Genomic DNA, 22,238 nt, shown 5'->3' on the forward strand with positions numbered 1-22,238 from the left:
CCGAGGTGACTCAGAAAAAGGTAAGTTGTACGAGTAGTAATGGGCCACCAAGGAACTATTTTGAAGCACTGAAAACGAATTTTAAAGACATGTGCTAAAGGGACAAAATTGAGGGTCTACAGTGAACATGAAGTTTTTATTTTTCAGAAGAAATACGCCAAAGAGATACTCAAGAAGTTCAAATTAGATGAATTCAAGGAGATAAGAACTCCTATAAATCAAAATGAGAAGCTCAGTAAAGATGATGGAACTGACAGAATTGATTAGGCATATTTCATAAGCATGATTGGTTGTTTGATGTATCTCACAACAACAAGGCCTGACATCTTGAATGTTGTAAGCATTTTGTCTAGATTTATACATTGTGCAAGTGAAATGCATCTCAAGGCAGCAAAAAGGGTGATTAGATATGTTAAAGGCACCTGTGATTTTGGCATCAAATTTACAAGAAGCAAAGAGTTCGAGCTGGTTGGTTTTTTAGATAGTGATTGGGGAGGCTCCATTGATGATATGAGAAGTACTTCAAACTATTGTTTCACTTTTAGTTCTGGATTTTTCTCTTGGTGCTCCAAAAAACAAGAAATTATAGCCTAATCTATAGCTGAAGCAGAGTTTATTGTTGTCACAATTGCGGTAAATCAAGCTATTTGGTTAAGGAAGATCTTAAATGATCTTAACATGGAGCAAAAGGAAAACCCAAAGATACTTATTGACAACCAAGATGCCATTGCTATCTCTCATAATCCTGTGTTTCATGGGAAAAAACTAAGCATTTTAATATTAAGGTGGTGTTTGTCTTTTTGGCTTTTTGCTGAAAGCAATTTGTTTTCAGAATTTAGGTTGTTTGTTTTTTTACTTTTTCATGACTTATTATAAACTTTTTACTAAATATAAAAAGTCAAAAAATATAGCTTTTTCTAAATAGAAAAAATAACATATTAGTTTTTTTTTTTGTACTTTTTAATACTTAATAGAAATAAAATACTACAAAAACAAACAAGCTAATATTTAACACTATTAAGCATTAAGGTTCTATTTAGAATTAAGTAAAAAAAAACAAACACCACCTAAGTTATTCTTCTTAAGAGAAGTGCAAAAAGATGGAGATGTGATTCTTCTCTATTGCAAAACAAAAGATTAGGTCACGAATGTTTTCACAAAGCCACTGCAAGTTAGCAAATTTGAATTTCTAAGGACAAAACTGCAAGTTAGCAAATTTGAATTTCTAAGGACAAAACTTGGTGTGTGTGGTTCTTTAAGCAATGAGGAGTGTTGAAGACGTGGTTAGGACTGATGATGTGGTGTCATAATTTTTTTTTTTGTTGTTTTGTATGTTTCAAAGTTGTTGCTAGATTTTAGGTGTTGGTTGCTTTTCTGCTTTACATGTTTTGTTCATGGCTTAATCCTTTGTCCACGTTTATAGCGGGTAGTTGTTGATTAAATTTTTATTATAATTTCTGATGATTAATGAATTGCTGTTGCTCTAGTTTGTTTTACTTATGCTTTTCTTCATCATTGTTTTTAAAAAAACTACCGTGTCTGAGCAACTTTTGATGCCTATTGTGCAAAGATAATTGGTGTTACAGTTAGTGGACATAGGTATATTGTGTAAGTTTTTTCTGGTCCTCTTGATGTTGCTGTGGCAGCGATGCCTGCCTTGATCTGTTGATTGATGAGATGATTGCAATTATAATTTCCGAGACCTGTTGCCTTTCCCACCAACCCAACAATTCCTTTTTACTCGAGGGTTCGAAGACAATACTTTTCATGGAGATACTCTATGAAACATCCATGTTTATTCACCACCCACCTCCACCTTAACAAAATGCACATTTGGATTAATGTAGATATCAAATTTAAAAATATATTGTCATTGTTGACATATCCATGAAATGTTTTTAAACTTTACCAGCTTGTTGGAGAAGTTTTTTAGAGAAGCTGCTGAGACACTTACACCTTTGTAATATTCTAACAATCCGAGCAATAAGTCAGTCAACATCCTTTTTTTCGGGAAAAAATGTAAAAAAAAATCCTCCGGATGCATAAAAAAATGATCTCTTTATAAGTGAAGTTTCATGAAATAGAAGACTATGTCTGGGAATCAAAAATAATTATTGAAATTTATTTTTTAAAACTGTTATTTGATAATAAAAGTGTATTTGAAAATTTAAAATATTTTTAATCTATTTTCTATATTTTTAAAATAACTTTTAGTAGTTATGTTCTATTTTTAGTCATTCTCAATATAATTGTTTCTTAAAATATGATTTGAAAAATAAGTATAAACAACTTAAAACGAGGGAAAGATGTTATTCAAAAACATTATATTTTTTATTTTTTAAAACAAAGAATCACTTTTGATTTTATAATTGTCAAATGTGTTTTTCTATTATTTTGTTTAGAGGAGGAGTATTGTATTTAAAAACGGTTTTCAAACATAAACTCCTATTTGATTACTATTTTAGAAAAAAACTAAAAAATAATTTTTGAAAATAATTTTTTAATGTTTTCTAAAATAATTATTTGTTTGACAATATGAAAAAAATTTACTTTATTTTCTATGTTTGATATATTTTAAAAATAACTTTTATATATAGTATTTTATTTTTAACAATTCTTAATATTTATATAATTATTTAATAAAAAGTCCTTATAAAATAATTTAAACTCAACGACGAGAGAAGACTAAGGAGTGATGGAAAGGTGTGGAAAAACGGTTATTGGATCTTACAATAAATGTTGCCTAGTAATTGCATACGTGTTCTGAGAACACATTGACGGCTTTGAATTTAGAAACTCCACTTGGACTACCATGTGTATGATCCTATGTGACAAATCCATGTAAAATCATTTCAAGGGAAGCAGTGGAGTAAACGTCACCTACGTATTCGAATGGAGGTGGCCATCCATGATGACTCAAAACAGTCAAGATTTCAAGTTCATCGTCTATAAGAGTTGATTGTAATCCTAGTTTTTAGTTACATGGTTTGTACCTAGTTCATCGTGTACCAAAAAAGTGGAGGTAAATATTTTCATTAGATGCACTCAATCTTCCTTTCGACAAATACAAGGATGATGAGTAGATAACCTGGCAACCCGACAAATACAAGGATGATGAATTGATAACCTGGCAACCACGTAACCGATACAAGGATGTGAAACTTTTCTTGGAGAAATACTCTATGAAACATCCAAGTTTATTCACCACCTACCTCCACCTTAACAAAATGTACATTTCGATCAATGTAGATATAAAATTTTTTTTTTTTTTTCATTGTTTACATTCTTTGTGGGTGTGCGTTTATCATTTTGACGGGGTCAATGATTTGTTAAAAGCCAAACTTTGTTTTAATTATAAATTAGTAAGTAGACCCCATGAAATATTTGTATGCTTTACCTTGTTGGAGAAGTTTTTTAGAGAAGCTGGTGAGGCACTTCCACGTTTGCCATATTCTAATCATCCAAGCAATAGCCCTTCAATAAAAAAACAGTAAACCCCCTTTTTCCCGGAAAAATGTAAAAGAAAAAGTTCTTTTTGGGACATAAAATAATTGATGACCTCTTTGTAAGTGAAGTCTCATGAAATAGAAAACTTTTAATAATTTCTTTTAATTTTCATAAAAATAGAAAATCATAGAAGCCTCAATCATTACGCATGAATACTGGCAGCATAAACACAGGAGCATGCATTTAAAAATTGCCATGGCCTGCTAATCAGCAAGGCGGTCAAAGCCTCATTGGAGGACCCATGGTTGTCGGCTCTAAAAAATTTTGCTTGGCAAATGAACGGACAGGCTCTAATCTATATTTACCCAGTCGTCCTCAAAGATTTTCTTCACCAAAACCATGGAAGATATCTGGCTATACACATCTCTTACTGTCGTCTTTCTATTGTTTGCTTTCAAAGTCTTGCTTCACAGAAGAAGAAACCATGGAAACCTCCCACCAAGCCCGCCTGCTTTTCCTGTACTAGGTCATCTCCACCTGGTGAAATTACCTTTCCATCGAGCTCTACGGACTCTTTCTGAAAAGTATGGTCCCATATTCTCCCTCCGCCTCGGGTCTCGCCCAGTTGTTGTCGTCTCCTCTCCCTGCGCCGTCGAAGAATGCTTCACCAAGAACGACATCGTCCTCGCTAACCGTCCTCACTTCTTGAGCGGTAAGCACCTGGGCTACAACCACACCACTGTGGACGCCTTACCATATGGCGAAGACTGGCGCAACCTCCGCCGCCTCTGCTCAATCCAAATCCTCTCCTCCAATCGCCTTAACATGTTTCTAGGCATCCGCAGTGATGAAGTCAAGCTTCTGTTGCGCCGACTGTCTCAGGATTCCAGGGATAAGTTTGCAAAGGTAGAGTTGAAATCATTGTTTTCAAAGCTGACGTTTAATACTATAACGAGGACGATTGCAGGGAAGCGATACCATGGCGAAGAAGTGGGTATGGAGGAGGTTAAGCAGTTTCAGGAGATCATAGGGGAGATTTTTGAGTTGGGTGGGACTTCAAACCCGATGGACTACTTGCCCATATTGGAGTGGGTTGACTATGGGGGTTACAAGAAGAAGCTGATGAAGCTCGGTAGACAGACAGAGGCGATGCTGCAATGTTTAATTGATGAGCGTAGAAATAGCAAGAACAGGGGTTTAGAGGATAAAAGCACCACCATCGACCATCTGCTTTCATTGCAAAAATCAGAACCAGAGTACTACACTGATGAAATTATCAAAGGACTTATACTGGTAAGTGAATCTTGTGGCTCAGTATTTAACATTTTCCACACAACTGTCATATGCTTGTTTAAATATATTTTGTTCTATCTTTGTTTCCCTCATTTTCCCTTTTTCAAAAGTAAATAAAATAAAAATATTGGTAAGTTTTACTTCTAGTAAAATTCAAAAATTTATAATAATAGAATTAAAAACCCTAAAAATTGTGAATGGGTTAAGGGAGATGGGGATAAGAATTAACCATTAAATTTATTATTTATTTGAGGATCATTTCAAGTTTCGAATCAAAATGAAAGATTAGGATGAGTTGACTCAACATTATTGACATCCCTAGATCTAGAGTCTATATGGAAAATACTTTTTAAAGTAATTTTTAAAAATTTATTTTCTAATGTTTTATAGAACAATAGTTTATCCAATAACCTAAAATATTCTTAATTTATTTTTTATATTTTTAGATACATTGTAAAATAATTTTTATATATGATATTTTATTTTTAAGCATTCTTCATATTTGTCTAATTATTTTTTGAAACATTAATATTTTTCATAATAAAAAATTATTTTTATTTTCTTATTGTCTAACATGCTTTTCTTTTTTTACATAAAGGTTAATAAACAAGTCTTAATTTTTCTAAAATCTACATGTTTTCACATGTAGGTTCTAATCCTAGGTGGAAGTGAGAGTACAGCGGTAACAATAGAATGGGCGATGGCTCTCCTACTCAATCATCCAGATGCGTTAAACAAAGCTAGAGAAGAGATAGACATTCACGTTGGACAAGGAAGATTGATGGAAGAATCAGATCTCTCCAAATTGGGGTACCTTCAAAATGTCATCTCTAAGACCCATAGATTGTACCCTGCAGCTCCACTCTTGCTACCCCATATGACATCAAGTCATTGTCAAGTGGGAGGATTTGATATACCAAAAGGCACCATGTTGTTGATTAATGCATGGGCTATTCACAGGGACCCTAAGGCATGGGATAACCCTACAAGTTTTAAGCCAGAGAGATTTAATAGCGAAGAAAATAATAATTACAAATTATTTCCATTTGGGCTTGGAATGAGGGCATGTCCTGGGAGTGGTCTAGCCAACAAGGTGATGGGTTTGACTTTAGGGTTATTAATTCAATGTTATGAGTGGAAAAGGGTTAGTAAGAAAGAAGTTGATATGGCGGAAGGGCTAGGACTCACCATGCCTAAGGCTGTACCATTGGAGGCCATGTGCAAAGCTCGTGATATCATCAAGATGGTTGTTTGAAACTATACAAGATATTAACGTTTGAGGGCATCATAATTCATGTATTTGTGTTGATGATGTAATAAGATACATGAATATCTTATATAAATAATAAAAATTTGTAGTGGTTAGTTGGGTACTTGGCCTATTCTATCAACATTGTCAATGGTGTCATTGATGATTAGTATCCATTTTGCATTATTCTATTTCCATCTTTTTTGGGAGTGGCAAAAGTGGTTAATTAGCTTAGATTATTCAAATGAAGCCACTTTTCCTTTTTGGCTTTTTAAAGGAAAAATTGACATTGAAATTAGTTGAACTGTAATTTACTATATTGTCAGGGGTGTAACTTAAATTAGATAGCTTGATATTAACCCTTAGCTACTTGATAAGTTAGGTTTTGAGGATCAAATTGTTTATTTTAACATAATATTAAATTCTTGGTCATTGGAAGATGATCATGACTTTGAATTTCATGGTATAATTAAATTTATTTTTCTTAATTTATTAAGTTTCCTTGCAAGGCCAAAAGACTCTAATCCTTCAAAATGGAATCCATCTCAATTTCTGATGTGTAAAATTGACTTCTAAAATAAAAAAATTCATATATGTATAATGATTCCAACAATTGAATCTTTCATCCAAATTATGATATATATTTAAGATTTGATCGAATTTGGATCATTGTATTTGGTCTATGATGGTGACACAAGAATTGTTTAAGAATTTGTTATCGATCAATATATGATCATATTTGATTATGGTGTGAAATGATAGGAACGTACTATTTTGTTCTATTTTTAATTTTTTTGGTTGGTAATGCATATCTTTTTAATCCCAAAAAAAAAATTAAATATATGAACATTCATGTCTATCTTCTTATTTCCAAAAACAAAAATATATATATACCTTCACTTTCATATGATAATTAACCACCACATCTAGTGATAAAGTTTTGACCAACATGAATTATAAGATGTGGATCAAAACAATACACGGATGTTTACTCATAGTCATGACGGGTTATAATATACATACTCTATATATATAGCTTAGATTAATTAATAATAATCAAAATCAAATTAAAAATTGTGAGAAAATCAAATCTATACCTTCTAAACCAAATTTATTAGACTTGTATTTAACTTGACATGATCTATTAACTTATATTTAACTTAACATAATTATAATTAATTTCATCATTCTATCATTTCAAAATTATACTTTAATTGGTTTTGTTAAAGAAATGTATCAAAATAAAAATATAATATAGTGCAAAATGTTGCAAGTGGTTAAGATCTGGCTTGGACAATAAGATCTTGTGAGTTAAAGAAGTAATTAACTCAATCCCATCCCGACATGATTTCGAATCCAAAGTACTCAACTTAATTCTAACTAATATTATGTTTTTAAGCTCATATTCAACTAAGTTAGTTACATTAGATTTAAGTTGTATGATTCAAAATTGTATGTATAATATTTTTTAAACATTGCATATTTATACAAAAACTTAAATAGTAAATGAGACAAAATTTGAAGATAGTAATAAAAAAAAATGAATTTATATATCTTTAAAGAAAAATTATAATTTAATATGAAAATACATTAAAAAAAAAAAAGGGAGAAAATAACAAATAAATATTATTATATAAAATAATATGAATTATGAATATTTTAAAACTATCAAATTGTTTCTATCAAACTGAAATTGTCAAAACCTTTTCTCTAATCTAATCTTAATTGAGTTTCAATTTTCATTAACAAGTTTAACCTAAACTCAACTCAAATATTAAATATTAAAAATGATCCTTTAATTTTGTCCTAAAATTCAGGTCGGGGTAAAGGTTGGGGCTGCGAACCTACCAAGGTTTGATGGTGGCCCTTATATTTACCACATCTACCTTGGATTTTCATATCCACAAAACCATGGAAGACGCCTGGCTGTACACATCTCTATCTGTTGTCTTTCTCTTGTTTGCTTTCAAGCTCTTGCTTCAAAGCAAAAGAGGCCATGGAAACCTCCCACCAAGTCCACCTGCCGTTCCTATTCTAGGCCATCTCCACCTCCTGAAAGGGCCTTTCCATCGAGCTCTACACCATCTTTCTGAAACCTACGGTCCTATCTTCTCCCTCCGCTTCGGATCCCAACTCGTTGTTGTAATTTCCTCTTCTTCCGCTGTTGAAGAATGCTTCACCAAGAACGATGTGATCTTCGCGAACCGCCCCCGCTTAATGGTCAGCGAGTACCTGGGGTACAAGTACACCAGCATAGTTTCATCACCATACGGCGAACACTGGCGCAACCTCCGCCGCCTCTGCGCGCTAGAAATCTTCTCCTCGAATCGACTTAACATGTTTCTAGGCATCCGTAAGGATGAAATCAAGCATCTACTCCGCAGACTGGGTCGGGACTCAAGGGATAATTTTGCAAAGGTAGAGTTGAAATCCTTGTTTTCAGAGCTAACGTTTAATATCATAACGAGGATGGTTGCAGGAAAACGGTACTACGGCGAAGGGTCGGATTTTGAGGAGGCTAAGCATTTCCGGGAGATCATAAGAAAGAGTTTTCTATTGAGTGCGGCATCAAATCCAGGAGATTTTTTGCCCATATTAAGATGGATGGACTACGGAGGGTATGAGAAGAAGATGGCCAAGAACAGTAGAGAGTTAGATGTCATCTTGCAAGGTTTGATTGATGAGCATAGAAGTAATAGTAAGAAGGGTTTAATGGGTAATAATACTATGATCGATCATTTGCTTTCCCTGCAAAAATCGGAGCCAGAGTACTACACGGATCAAATCATTAAAGGGGTTACAATGGTCAGTGAAACACTTCTTTATTTACTTTTTAAAACTCTATTAATTTTAGATTTTTTATTAATCTCTGAATTCTTGTATGCAGAACTTGGTTTTTGCCGGAACTGACACTGCGGCAGTAACAATGGAATGGGCGATGTCCCTTTTGCTTAACCATCCCGATGTGCTGAAAAAGGCTAAAGTAGAACTAGACACTTGTGTTGGACAAGAACGGTTGCTAGAAGAGGCTGATCTTCCCAAACTACACTACCTTCAAAATATCATTTCTGAAACCTTTAGACTCTGCCCACCTGCTCCACTTTGGCTGCCTCACATGTCATCTGCAAATTGCCAATTAGGGGGATTCGATATACCTAGAGACGCGATGTTATTGGTCAATTCATGGACCCTTCACAGAGACCCTAAATTGTGGGATGATCCCACTAGCTTCAAGCCGGAGAGGTTTGAAGGTGGAGAAAGAGGTGAAACGTATAAGCTATTACCATTTGGAACCGGAAGGAGGGCTTGTCCTGGGTCTGGTTTGGCCAATAAGGTGGTTGGCTTGACTTTAGGGTCACTGATTCAATGCTATGAATGGGAGAGGATCAGTGAGAAAAAAGTTGATATGATGGAAGGAAAAGGACTTACCATGCCCAAAATGGAGCCATTGGAAGCCATGTGTAGTGCATATGAAATCCTTAAAAATGTCCTTCAGGATGAAGAGACAATGGTTAATTAAATATTGCCTGTTAGCATTAAGATTTGTATTTGTGTGGATAGATGCAATCGACATACAGGATGTAGTTTATTATTATTGTGCTCATAGTCATAACAAGTATGTGTCCCTTCTTTATTGCTATTCAATGTTAGAGTAAAGTTCATCCTGAAGACAAATCTCTTATACTATATATAATTGGTTGTAGCTCTTGAGAGTTAAAACAAGAGAAAAAAAAAAAGAAGAAGAAGAATTAGTGACCATTGATCACTTAAAAATAATTTAAAAAATCATTTTTTGATGAATGCTTTCCCCAAATATCCCTTTAATCTTTTATCATTTATCTCATATTAAAATTAAGTTAAATATGGAATAATAGAAAATAAAAATATGTGTATAATTAATTAAATGGTTGGCAATTGAAACCATTACCTCATGTGAATTTTCAAAAATAAAAACGTGTCCCAAAGGTCCCCACACAAAGGAAGACAAGTTCCAAGTCACCACGCATTAAAGTCCTTCCAATCAGCAAGGCATTCTGCATCCAGACACTTCTTCCATCAGCAACCTTCAAATTTAAAATAATACAAGTTTTGTCGTGAACACCCTGATTTGAGGGATTGGATCTAGTCCAAGCCATCTTTGAGGAGAAAAGGACATTGAAATTAGCAAGGTGAGCTGCAACACCAGTATACAACATGGTCTGCAAGGTATTCTGATCTCATAAACAGATCAAGAAGCCCATTCCAATCCAATCAAAGCATGGAAGCTAGATGGCTATACTCATCCCTGTCTTTTCTGTTCTTTGCGCTTGCTGTCAAATTTTTGTTACAGAGAAATAAAGGAAAACGCCTAAATCTTCCACCAAGCCCCCCTGGTTTTCCTATTTTCGGTCATCTCCATCTCCTCAAAGGGCCGCTCCATCGGACTTTACATCGTCTTTCAGAGCGACATGGTCCCATCGTCTCTCTCAGATTTGGATCAAGGCCCGTGATTGTGGTGTCCTCGCCGTCAGCTGTAGAAGAATGCTTCACCAAGAACGATGTCATCTTTGCGAACCGCCCCAAGTTTGTGATGGGCAAGTATATTGGGTATGACTATACTGTTGTATCACTGGCACCATATGGTGACCACTGGCGCAACCTCCGCCGCCTTAGCGCTGTTGAAATTTTCGCTTCGAATCGCCTCAACTTGTTTTTGGGCATTAGAAGAGATGAAATCAAGCAATTACTGCTCAGGCTATCTAGAAATTCAGTTGAAAATTTTGCTAAGGTAGAGTTGAAGTCCATGTTTTCAGAGCTACTGCTTAATATTACAATGAGAATGGTGGCGGGGAAGCGGTTTTATGGTGACAACATGAAGGATGTTGAGGAGGCAAGGGAGTTCAGGGAGATCAGCAAAGAGATACTTGAATTTTCTGGGACATCAAACCCTGGAGACTTCCTCCCAATCTTACAGTGGATTGATTATCAGGGTTATAATAAGAGGGCTCTGAGGCTTGGGAAAAAGATGGATGTGTTCTTGCAAGGTCTGCTCGATGAGTGTCGGAGTAATAAGAGGAGCGATTTGGAGAATAGAAATACTATGATTGATCATCTGCTTTCCTTACAAGAATCAGAGCCAGAATATTACACTGATGAAATTATCAAGGGGCTTATAGTGGTAAGTGAAATTTCTCCCATTCTCTAGTCTGGGCACAAGTTGTTCTTCCCTGTTGAACTCCCAAATATATGTTTTAGGGCATATGATAAGATACGATAGAGAATGAGTGACTCAACCTAATTGTTGCTAATTTCAAATTGGGTAAGAACCAATGTAATTTCAAAACATTTTAAGCCCCTGATTCTCATGAGTACCATCTTCTTGAGAGGTTCAAGCTATTGACAGGATCTAATCAATGTTGAATTTATGCAGGCAATGCAAGTAGGGGGAGCTGACACAACAGCAGTGACAATAGAATGGGCAATGTCTCTTCTGCTCAACCATCCAGAGGTGTTGAAGAAAGCGAGAGATGAGTTGGACACTCACATTGGGCATGATTGCTTGATTGACGAAACCGATCTTCCCAAATTGCAGTACCTTCAAAGTATCATTTCTGAGTCCCTACGCCTGTTCCCGTCAACCCCACTTCTAGTACCACATTTCTCAACAGAAGATTGCAAACTCAGAGGATTTGATGTACCAGGAGGCACTATGTTATTAGTTAATGCATGGGCCCTTCACAGAGACCCTAAGCTGTGGAATGACCCAACAAGTTTTAAGCCTGAGAGGTTTGAAACAGGGGAAAGTGAGACATACAAGCTGCTGCCTTTTGGAGTGGGAAGGAGGGCATGCCCCGGGATTGGCCTAGCCAATCGCGTGATGGGTTTGACTCTAGGCTCACTGATTCAGTGTTTCGATTGGAAGAGAGTAGACGAGAAGGAAATTGACATGGCCGAGGGACAAGGGCTCACCATGCCCAAGGTGGAGCCTCTAGAGGCCATGTGTAAAACAAGACAAGTCATGAACAATGTTTCATCCAAAATTCTGAACAGTGTCTGAGCAACTTTTGATGCCTATTGTAAACATAATTGGCGTTACAGTTAGTGGACATAGGTATATTGTGTAAGTGTTTCTGGTTCTCTTGATGTTGCTGTGGCAGCGATGCCTGCCTTGATCTGTAATGGAACGTTCAAAATCGATACCATGTACTTCATATATTGGAGTAATTTTAATATATTCCAGGTGTGGGATTCTCCAAAGTTTGCAAACCCACAAAACAGAGTACTGTCATTTGCTATATGGGCCTTCTTGTGGTGAAGGAGCAGCAGAGCTATTGAGATTCTTCAGATACTGCAATGCAGGCTGTTCCTTACTTCCAGTCAGCAGTGGGGAATCGTACTCATCTGCTGAAATCGACTGTTGCTAGAAAAGTTTTACTTATATAGCAGTTTTAGGTGTTGGATCTTAACTCAAGTCATCGTCTTTCCAGGAAAAAGAAGTGTCAAAATTCAATCATTTGCTTTTGCACGTCTTTCACCTATTGTGGATTTCTGATTGATAAGAATTAACTGAGCCATTTGGTTTAATTATGAAGATGAAATGAAGTTATTGAGCTTAAAAAGATTTAAATCCCATTCAGTATCTGGGCATGAATTCAGGCTTGAAACCCCTGCATCACCCCCAATTATTCGTCTATTCTTTTTCCATATTCCAGCTCACACTTTTTTAAAGGGCAACCTTTTTCACTGGCTTATCAGAAAGCAGAAACTATACCTAAAAAGCTTCACAGGATGATTCTTTCTAGATGCCAAAATACTGCCCTGGCAATATCAAATGGCTGTATTCTCATTCCAACAGAAACCATATGTATGTATACGTATAAAATTCAACACCAAGTCAAAAGTCTTTCTTTAATCTTCTTAATAATTTGATTAATTTTCATCTGCATGATTGCCTTCACTTTACTTTCATCCTCGTGTTCTGATAAACTTTGCTCTTGCTGAGAACAGCTAAGATTCTCAATTGGTTTCCATGGAGAAGCTTGGCCACCAACACCTTCTTTTCACTCTCCTCCTCGTCCACTCCTCATCTAATCTGCTCCTTGCTTCAGGATACACTCTTCCAACTCAATACTTCATCAACTGTGGGTCAAGCTCTAACGCCACAGTCAACCGCCGGAACTTTGTTGGAGATGTGAATCCCGGCTCATCCTATTTCTCCGTAAGACCAAGCGATGATTTGAAGGATGGCAACCCAGAAAACGGTACATCTCCTCTCTACCAAACAGCTAGAATTTTCAGAAATGAATCTTGGTATGAGTTTCGAATCACTGAAAATGGCACCTACGTGGTACGCTTTCATTTCTACCCTTTCTTGACGCCAACAAATCTTACTGATGCTCTCTTCAATGTTTCGGTCACTGGGTATTCATTGCTGTCCAATTTCAGAGTCCAGAACAGAAGCAACTCTCCTGTAATTAAGGAATTTGCAATTCCCATTGATGTGGGAAACTTCACCATCCTCTTCACTCCTCAAAAATCATCTTTTGCATTTGTAAACGCGGTAGAAGCGTTTCTTGCCCCTGAAAAGTTCGTTTCAAATGGATCGCGTTACATTACTCCTGCCGGAAGTGAAGGTAACTACAGTGGTTTTGAATCTCGGGCTTTACATATAATCCATAGGATAAACGTTGGAGGCCCGACAATCCCACCAAATAATGATACACTGTGGAGAAGTTGGACACCCGACGATGATTATCTACTTCTCCCAGGTTCTGCCAAAAATAGTGAGGCCTCCAATAATACGCTCAACTACGATCCTTCGGAAGCTACTAACTATTCCGCCCCGGTTGATGTCTACAAGACTGCCAAAGAACTTAATAGAAGTTATAGCAGCTCATCATTCAATGTAACCTGGGGTTTCAGGGTGAATAAGAATTCTACCTACTTCGTGAGGGTGCATTTCTGTGACATAATTAGCCAAGATGCAGATGGTATTGTGTTCAATTTCTCCATTTATAGTCGGTTCATTGAACTTATATATTCATATGGCCCCACCACCCAGATCGGAACTCCATTTTACAAGGATTATGTGGTTGATTCCGATGATTCAAGTCTTATGAATATCAGTATAGGCCCTCGATCTGAGTCACCAAACAAGACTGCCTATCTGAATGGGCTCGAGATTATGGAGCTTATAACCAGGGAATCTGGCCCATTGCCTGCGCCAAGCAAGCCGAAGAAAAACCTTTTATTCGTTATAGTAGGTCCTGTTGTTGGCGTACTGGCTTGTCTCCTTATCCTGCTGGGGGTAATCTTGAAATGCAGGAAAGCAAACTCTGATGAAAGTGGAGAGTTTGGAGGAAGATACTTCAGTTGGATAACTGATAGAACTTCCGATAACTCCGTTGTTTCCAGTTTAAACCTGGGGTTAAAAATACCCCTTTCTGAAATCCGTCATGCAACTCATCGCTTTGACAAAAAATTGATGCTCGGTGAGGGTGGGTTCGGGAAAGTTTATAGAGGAACTCTTCGGGATGGGAAGAAAGTGGCTGTCAAACGAAGTCAACCAGGGCAAGGCCAGGGCTTGTACGAATTCCAAACTGAAATCATTGTCTTAACCAAAATTCGCCACCGCCACCTCGTGTCCTTGATTGGATATTGTGATGAGAGGCGTGAGATGATACTGGTTTACGAATTCATGGAAAATGGGACTTTACAAGACCTCCTATACGATTCCAATGAGGACTGCTCGACGTCATCTCCCCGATCAGAACTGTCTTGGGAGCAAAGGCTTGATATTTGCATTGCTTCAGCTATGGGTCTTGATTACCTTCACCGTGGCGCCGGAATCATTCACCGCGATGTGAAGTCAACGAATATCTTGCTTGATGAGAATTATGTGGCTAAAGTTGCGGATTTCGGTCTTTCAAAATCAGGCGATGCAGATCAAACCCACTTCAGTACTGACGTCAAAGGCAGCTTTGGTTACCTTGATCCCGAATATTTCAGATGCATGCAGTTAACAGATAAATCGGATGTATACTCCTTTGGAGTAGTTCTCCTGGAAGTGCTCTGCTCTAGGCCAGCTATTAAAAGGTCAGTTCCCAGGGAGGAAATGAATTTAGCTGAATGGGCGATTTCATGGCAAAAGAAAGGGGAGCTTGAAAAAATTGTGGATCCTTTTCTCGTGGGTAAAATCAATCCTAATTCATTGCGTAAGTTCGGAGAAACGGCAGAGAAGTGTTTGAGGGACTCTGGTGCTGATAGGCCTACCATGCGTGAGGTGGTATGGGACTTGCGATATGCACTTGATCTGCAACAAGCTAGGATTCCGAGAGAAGGATATGCCGACAGTATCACCGATGACTCTTTCGACTACTTGCCACTGTCTGGTGTTCCGTACGTGCCTTCTCCTAGCTTTCTTCTAATTGAGGAAGATGAAGTCCCCATAGAAGGTGATGATGGTTCAGAAGCAACTGCTAGTGAAGTGTTCTCCCAACTGGGGATCAGTGGTGCCAGATAATCACATCTCAACTGGTATGATGGTTTGAGGTTTAGTTGTGTGGCTTTACTTTCTTCAGCTTCTATCTACTGTGAACTTTACCTTGTTGATCGATTTTCTTTTGTTAACTTTAATGTGTTTGCTTCAGCAAAAAGACTGAGGAACAGTTGTATAATGCCCATCTGCAGAATCATTCTAGCATCTGTAAAACGATCTCTCTATTCATGAACTATTAATTTTCTTTAGTGCTTTAATGATTAATTAGGCTATATCAAACACCCAACCAAACATTGAACGGATACCAAAACAGCGCCCAAAATTCTCCTTGGAAAGGCTTATCGGGCGCCTATCTTCTCTTGCAGCCAAAACCCATTTCGCCGATCATAAAATGAATGTAAGGCATAAGTCATTTTACTTTTTTTTCCCCTTTAGACCTGCCTAGTTGTAGATCAATGCATTGCCACTTTACACGTAATGGATCATCAAATAAAGATATTTCTTTTGTGGATAGTAATCAGCACTAAAGACCAAGGAAAAAGTAAGTTTTATATCCCACATTATTGCTCTACTTTTCAAGGAAAAGTAATATGTGATTGATTTGACGTAAGAGTTGGTATTTGATTGATTTGATGTAAGAATTGGTAATAAAAACTTAAAGGTTGTTATATGGTACCACCCCTCCTTTTGGGTACCTATCCATATTTAATATTAATAAAAGAATGACGTGTAAAATACATATCATTAAAAAATTTATAAAAACTTATCAAACTAATAAAGATGACTTGTTGGTGACAAATAATCACATGTATTTTATATGTATCTAAATATTACAACTTTTTTATAATTTATTATTAAATATCAAATATAATTTATTATTTAATGCATTATTTAACTCTATCTAAAAAAGGAAAATCCTATAAACTACTCTTATACTCTCATTATTCATATATATAAAAAAAAAAAAGGATAGTAATTTAATATGAAAATTAAATAATTTCAACTACCAAATTACAAAATATGTAAGATGTATTTTGATTAATCAAATTTCAAGATTAAGTTTAAAACTTTTTGAGAGAGAAAATTTAAAATTTGTATCATATGAAGAAGATGAAGGATTTCGAGTAATTACAAGTGTCAAAGGTAATATTTGATATTTTTTTATCCAAATATAATTATTGTAGGAAGAAATATGATGTTAAATAACGATTTTAGAATTTTTTATGAGTTTATTGTAAAATTTTGTTATCAAATTGTTATTAATATTTTTATATAATTTTTTTTTTTTTTTGTTCATAAATTAAATTTGAAAATGAAATTTTAGATGTCTTGAAGAATGTCAAGTGATTACAAGTGTTAAAAGGTAACATTTGATTTTTTTTTTTTCTATTTACATATAACTATTGTAGGTAGAAATGTCATGTTAAATGACATTTAAATATGTAATGATTTATAACATCTAGATTTTTTTTTTTTTGAGTTATTATTAATCAAATTGAGAGCATTTAGTCATTTGTTATGAAATTGTCATCAATATTTTGTAAGAGATGGTACAAACTTTCTAAGAGATGGTACAGACATTGTAAAAGAGGGTACAAACTTTTTAAGAGAGTGTACGAACTTTTTAAGAGATTGTACGAACTTTCTAAGATATGGTACAAACTTTTTAATATAGGATATGAACTTTCTACTAAGAGAGTGTACGAACTTTCTAAGATAGGGTACGAACTTTTTACTAAGAGATGATACGAACTTTGTAAGAGAGTATACGAACTTTGTAAGAGATTGTATGAACTTTCTAAGTGATGGTATGAACTTTCTAAGAAAGTGTACGAACTTTGTAAGAGAGTGCACGAACTTTGAAAATATAATATTTTACAATTACATAGTGTTTTAATTTTCTTGAAAATAGTTTTCATCATTTATATGCTTAAGTAGTATCAATAAACAATATTATTTTTATTTTTAAGTGGAAAAAATCGAAAAAATTTAAAATTTCAAGATATGGAGAATATGATGTAGGGTATGAAGAATGTGAGGATTTTTCATAATCTTCGTACCTTTTCTCACATTTTTCGTATCCTCTCTAATTTTTTAGTGTTTTAATTTTCTAAATTTTTTTAAGGATAATTTACATTATTTCCAATTTTAAATTTTTAAATTTTTTTTTTTTTGTAACAATTCTATCAATAATAACTCAAAATAATATTATTAAACTATGTTATTGTTATTTCAAGTTAAAAAGTAAATATGAAAATTTAAAAATATAAATAATTTAGGGTACAAAAAATATGAAAACGGTACAAAAAATGTGATAAATACATATTTGGTACTTTCATCACATTTTTCATATTCATTTTTAGTTTTAAAATTTTTGAAATTACAAATTTATTTTCGAAAATACTATCATTAGTAACTGAAAAGAGTATTAGTAATTTATTTTATTTTAATTTAACTTTAAAAACCTTAAATTCAAAAAATGTAAATTTTGGAGAGTACGGAAAAAAAATTAGGACAATCTAATTACCTAAGTTTTACATATGATTATCAAAATATTGAATTTTAATGAAAATATTCATTTTATATTAAAATATTACCATATTCATTTTTATGTTGAATTTAAATGTTTAATAATTTGTTAAAAATAAAATAATGTAATTATGATATATGATGATTTTTTTTGTTAATAAATATGTTTTCAAATTTTATATCATTTTTATTTTTATTTTTTTCAATTCTATTTTTATCTCATATTTATTTTATTTAAACCAAAAATTGTTGAGAAGGGAGGAAGAAAGAAGGCCACCGGTTCTTCCCTTAACTGGTTAAGTGGAATTTTTATTTCAAATTTAAAATGGATGGTCAAGATGTAATATTGAACATCCAATGGCTTAGAAAAACTTTTCGGTAGGTAACCGAAGAGGTACCCTAGAATTTTCCAAAAATTAATAGTCTTTATATGACTTCCGTTTCGAGTTTTGGTTTGAAATTATAATCTGAAGTCAATTTTAAAATTTTTTAGAAATTTAAAAAATATTAAGAGTTATTATTTATTTAAGTTTCTTATGTTAAATAAGAATTTTGATTTAATGTGAATTAGAATTATAGTACAAGTATGATTAGTTTATTATAAATAAATTTATTATTATGTTTAATTTGAGAATGAAATAAATTACTATTTTAGTAAAAATATTATTAATTTCCAATCGTTTGTGTTATAACAAATGGTATCTATCGGAGTTAGAAGATCGAAAGCTAAAATATTAAGGAATGTATAAAATTATAAGAAAATTGTAATTTTGTTCATGAAATTATAACCACAAATAATAATTCAATTTATCCTCAACTCCCAAAATTCACATAAAAATTTTGATAATTGGTATATTAATTCAAAAGCACGTCTTGTTTAGATCTTGATGTAGTGAATAATGGTTACAATGAAATGCCAGCTTCAAAAGAATTCAAGCTAATTTTGGATGGAAATGATAATTCAAGATATTATAAATAAAAAAAACGAGATATGCTAATGTCATGGTGATATTAGTTAGGAAAAAAATAAAAATGGAATAAAAATATTATTTATTTAATATTTTTAAAATAAAAATACATTATTATGAACTCATTTTTCACATGAGTTCCTAAGCGGGAGTCATTTATATTAAGGAAAAAATAATTTTTAAAAACTTGAGTCAAAACTTACTTTTGTTTGAAAAAAATATATTTGCAAAAGATGAAGTTCAAATCTGATATTTAAGTTATTTATTGAGAAAGTATCAAAAGGATAACACTCGTCTAAATTTTATAAAATTTTATATCATAAGAGAATTATGATAATTAATTAATTAATTTTAAATATATATATATATATATATATATATATATATATATATATATATATATATATATATATATATATATATAAAATGATGTAAATATTTAGAACAAGACATGGTAGTAAAAATAGATTATAAAAATATACAAAATAAATTATAAGAGAATTATGTAAGTTGATTTACTAAATTGATAAAAAAAATCATTATTTAAAAAATTACAATCCATTTTCAAAAAATTTCAAACAAGTTAATTGACATTAAAATATAAAATAAAATTCAAATCATGATTTCAATTTATTTATTTACAAAAACAGTATTTTAACTTATTTACTACAAATAATTTTATTAATATTTATTTATATTCAATTTTATTAAAAAATGAATTTTATATATTTTTATAAAAAGAAATTTTAATTACAAACAAATGTTTCGATTTAATTTTATTTACGTGAAAATGATGATTTTTATTTGCTTTTGTTGAAAGGTTTGTTGGAGCATGCACATATTGCCCTTTAAGCGCTCACCATGCTGTTGAGATATTATGAATACTTTCCTTATATCATTCTTTCCTTATATCATTTAGTGTTGAGATATTAGGAAAGTTTAGATATTAGGAAAGTTGAGATATTATGAATATTGAGATATTAGGAATATTAAGATACTAGGAATATTGAGATATTAGGAAAATTGAGATATTATGATATTAGTTGTTATTTCCTTATATCATTCTTTCCTTGTATCATTCTTTCTCATTCTTAGAATGGTGATTACCCTCTATATATACTATGTACATGAACAAATGAAAGTATGAATGAAAAAAACTACCATTTATCAATTTGAAGATGGAATCAGAGCCATGGAACTGAAATCCTGGATATTTTGCCGCTATGGTAGTCCAACAGCGATCAACCATCCTAAGACAAGCCCTAATATTGATAAGTCAACCTTCAAATGCACTCACTTCAATAAGACTGGTCCCACCAGTCTAGATATCCCACAATTTCAAAGCAACGACTCTTGGTATGACCAGGAAAACAATAAGGAACCGAGGGTTTGAACCATGGACCTTTAGATCATGTTTAGGCTATCAACACTTTGTTATTAATTATAATAATCGTGATCAACGGAAGAAGGATTCCAAGAAAACCTCGACTGCAACTGTTGCCGAAATAAAAACAAAGGCTAATGTTGTTGAGAAAGCCTCTGCATTGGTAGCCGCTACTGATCATGGTGGTAAGTTTTTAAATACTTTTACACCTGTTATTAATAGTGCATGGATAATTGATTCTGGTGCTACAGATCATATGACTTTTGATTCTAGATAGGTTTCACCCCTTAGACCTTCCTCACAAAAAATTGTTTCCACAACCAATGGTAACACAACCCCAGTCATTGGGGAAGGATCCTTAACTCTTACTGATACTTTGAATTTGGATTCTGTTTTAGTTGTTCCATCTTTAGATTACAATATTTTGTCAGTTTCTCAAATCACTATAGTCTTATCTTGTATTGTCATTTTTTGGCCTGAATTTTGTGTGATTAAGGACATCCAAACAAGACAGACGATTGGTTGTGGTATTAAACGGGGAAAACTCTATTACTTGGACTTGCAATCAAAGGATTCAAATAAGTTGCAACAAGCCTTGATGGCAGATGGATTTGAGGGGGAGAAGAAAAAGTCTGAAATTTGGTTGTGGCATCGACGTCTGGGACATGCTTCCTTTGGTTATTTAAAAAAATTGTTTCCTAATTTGTTTGCAAAGAGTGACATTTCTGGTTTCCGTTGTGATATTTGTGAATTGGCTAAAAGCCATCGTGCTTCGTTTCCGTTAATTTTGAATAAAAGTCTGTTTCCTTTTATGGTTATACATTCTGATGTTTGGGGCCCATCCAAAGTCCCAACTTTGAGTGGCTCACGTTGGTTTGTTACTTTTATTGATGATTGTACCAGAATGACATGGTTATGCTTGATGAAGACCAAAGATGAAGTGAACTTGTTGTTTCAAAATTTTCATAAAATGATTGAAACTCAGTACAATGCAAAGGTTCGGGTTCTACGTAGTAATAATGGTGGAGAATATCAAAGTTCTAATCTTCAAAAGTATTTGGAAGGACATGGCATCATTCATCAGACTACTTGTTCCAATACACCCCAGCAAAATGGAGTCGCTTAACGAAAAAATCAACACTTGTTAAAGGTTGTTCGTGCTTCCTTGATAGCAGCAAAAACACCGATATCTTATTGGGGAGAAGCAATCACATCTGCCGCATACTTGATCAATCGGGTACCTTCTGGCTCAATTAACTTTCAAACACCTCTCCAAGCTCTTACTAATGTCGTAGTTGCCCCAACCGTCCCAAATCTACCTCCTCGTGTTTTTTGTTGCGTGGCATTTGTGCATCTATACAAGCACCAACGCACCAAGTTAACTTCCCATGCATTGCAATGTGTGTTTGTTGGATATGCATTGCACAAAAAAGGATATCGATGTTACCATCCTCCAACTCGACAAATGTATATTACAATGGATGTGATGTTTCATGAAGATTCAATGTATTTTTCATCTGAGTCTGAACTTCAGGGAGAGTACCATAAGGAAATTCAGACTCTCGATTATGACTATCATATCTCTGAGGAAGATGAATCTAGACAATCTGAACTAGTGAACCAGGAAGTGGGTGAGTTGGATATGAGTGGTCAACAATTTGGGTCCGAAGATGTCTTCACTGAAATACCAAACCAATCGTCGTCTGTTCAGGGTGTTCTTAATTTGGAACCTGATCCATTCATGAAACGGTTACCACATCGTCATAATAGAGGTATTCCTAAACCCACATATGAACCTGAATTGTCTACTAAAGTCAAATATCCCATGAGCAACTATGTGTCTACCCATCGTTTGTCTGAATCAAATAAGTCATTTGTAAATCAATTATC

At 34.0% G+C, this 22,238-nt stretch overlaps 4 protein-coding genes across 4 annotated transcripts; all 4 read left to right on the forward strand.

Moving 5' to 3' along the window:
- The first annotated feature begins 3,846 nt into the window (after window positions 1-3,846).
- Window positions 3,847-6,060, forward strand: LOC100247722 (cytochrome P450 81Q32). Its single transcript, XM_002265819.5, has 2 exons — window positions 3,847-4,740; window positions 5,390-6,060. The coding sequence occupies exons 1-2, from the start codon at window positions 3,847-3,849 to the stop codon at window positions 5,993-5,995; spliced, it is 1,500 nt and encodes a 499-aa protein (XP_002265855.1). The 3' UTR covers window positions 5,996-6,060.
- Window positions 6,061-7,892: 1,832 nt separating this feature from the next.
- LOC100250944 (cytochrome P450 81Q32) lies at window positions 7,893-9,743 on the forward strand. The gene is made up of 2 exons (XM_002278805.5): window positions 7,893-8,794; window positions 8,877-9,743. The coding sequence occupies exons 1-2, from the start codon at window positions 7,901-7,903 to the stop codon at window positions 9,507-9,509; spliced, it is 1,527 nt and encodes a 508-aa protein (XP_002278841.3). The 5' UTR covers window positions 7,893-7,900; the 3' UTR covers window positions 9,510-9,743.
- Window positions 9,744-9,972: 229 nt separating this feature from the next.
- LOC100259358 (cytochrome P450 81Q32) lies at window positions 9,973-12,226 on the forward strand. The gene is made up of 2 exons (XM_002283466.5): window positions 9,973-11,147; window positions 11,400-12,226. The coding sequence occupies exons 1-2, from the start codon at window positions 10,248-10,250 to the stop codon at window positions 12,024-12,026; spliced, it is 1,527 nt and encodes a 508-aa protein (XP_002283502.1). The 5' UTR covers window positions 9,973-10,247; the 3' UTR covers window positions 12,027-12,226.
- Window positions 12,227-12,891: 665 nt separating this feature from the next.
- On the forward strand, window positions 12,892-15,715 carry LOC100261177 (probable receptor-like protein kinase At5g24010). The gene has a single exon (XM_002278778.5). It carries the CDS (start codon window positions 12,999-13,001, stop codon window positions 15,489-15,491), a length of 2,493 nt encoding a protein of 830 aa, XP_002278814.2. The 5' UTR covers window positions 12,892-12,998; the 3' UTR covers window positions 15,492-15,715.
- The last annotated feature ends 6,523 nt before the right edge of the window (window positions 15,716-22,238 follow it).

Source organism: Vitis vinifera, chromosome 7 (genome assembly GCF_030704535.1).
Source record: "Vitis vinifera cultivar Pinot Noir 40024 chromosome 7, ASM3070453v1".
Classification (NCBI taxonomy): domain Eukaryota; kingdom Viridiplantae; phylum Streptophyta; class Magnoliopsida; order Vitales; family Vitaceae; genus Vitis; species Vitis vinifera.

Bases quoted from the DNA above. Each gene is read 5' to 3' on its own strand.
- LOC100247722 (XM_002265819.5), top strand. From the start codon at position 3,847: ATGGAAGATATCTGGCTATACACATCTCTTACTGTCGTCTTTCTATTG. The intron at 4,741-5,389 runs GTAAGTGAATCT...TTTCACATGTAG, and splicing joins TTATCAAAGGACTTATACTG to GTTCTAATCCTAGGTGGAAG.
- LOC100250944 (XM_002278805.5), top strand. From the start codon at position 7,901: ATGGAAGACGCCTGGCTGTACACATCTCTATCTGTTGTCTTTCTCTTG. The intron at 8,795-8,876 runs GTCAGTGAAACA...TCTTGTATGCAG, and splicing joins TCATTAAAGGGGTTACAATG to AACTTGGTTTTTGCCGGAAC.
- LOC100259358 (XM_002283466.5), top strand. From the start codon at position 10,248: ATGGAAGCTAGATGGCTATACTCATCCCTGTCTTTTCTGTTCTTTGCG. The intron at 11,148-11,399 runs GTAAGTGAAATT...GAATTTATGCAG, and splicing joins TTATCAAGGGGCTTATAGTG to GCAATGCAAGTAGGGGGAGC.
- LOC100261177 (XM_002278778.5), top strand. From the start codon at position 12,999: ATGGAGAAGCTTGGCCACCAACACCTTCTTTTCACTCTCCTCCTCGTC.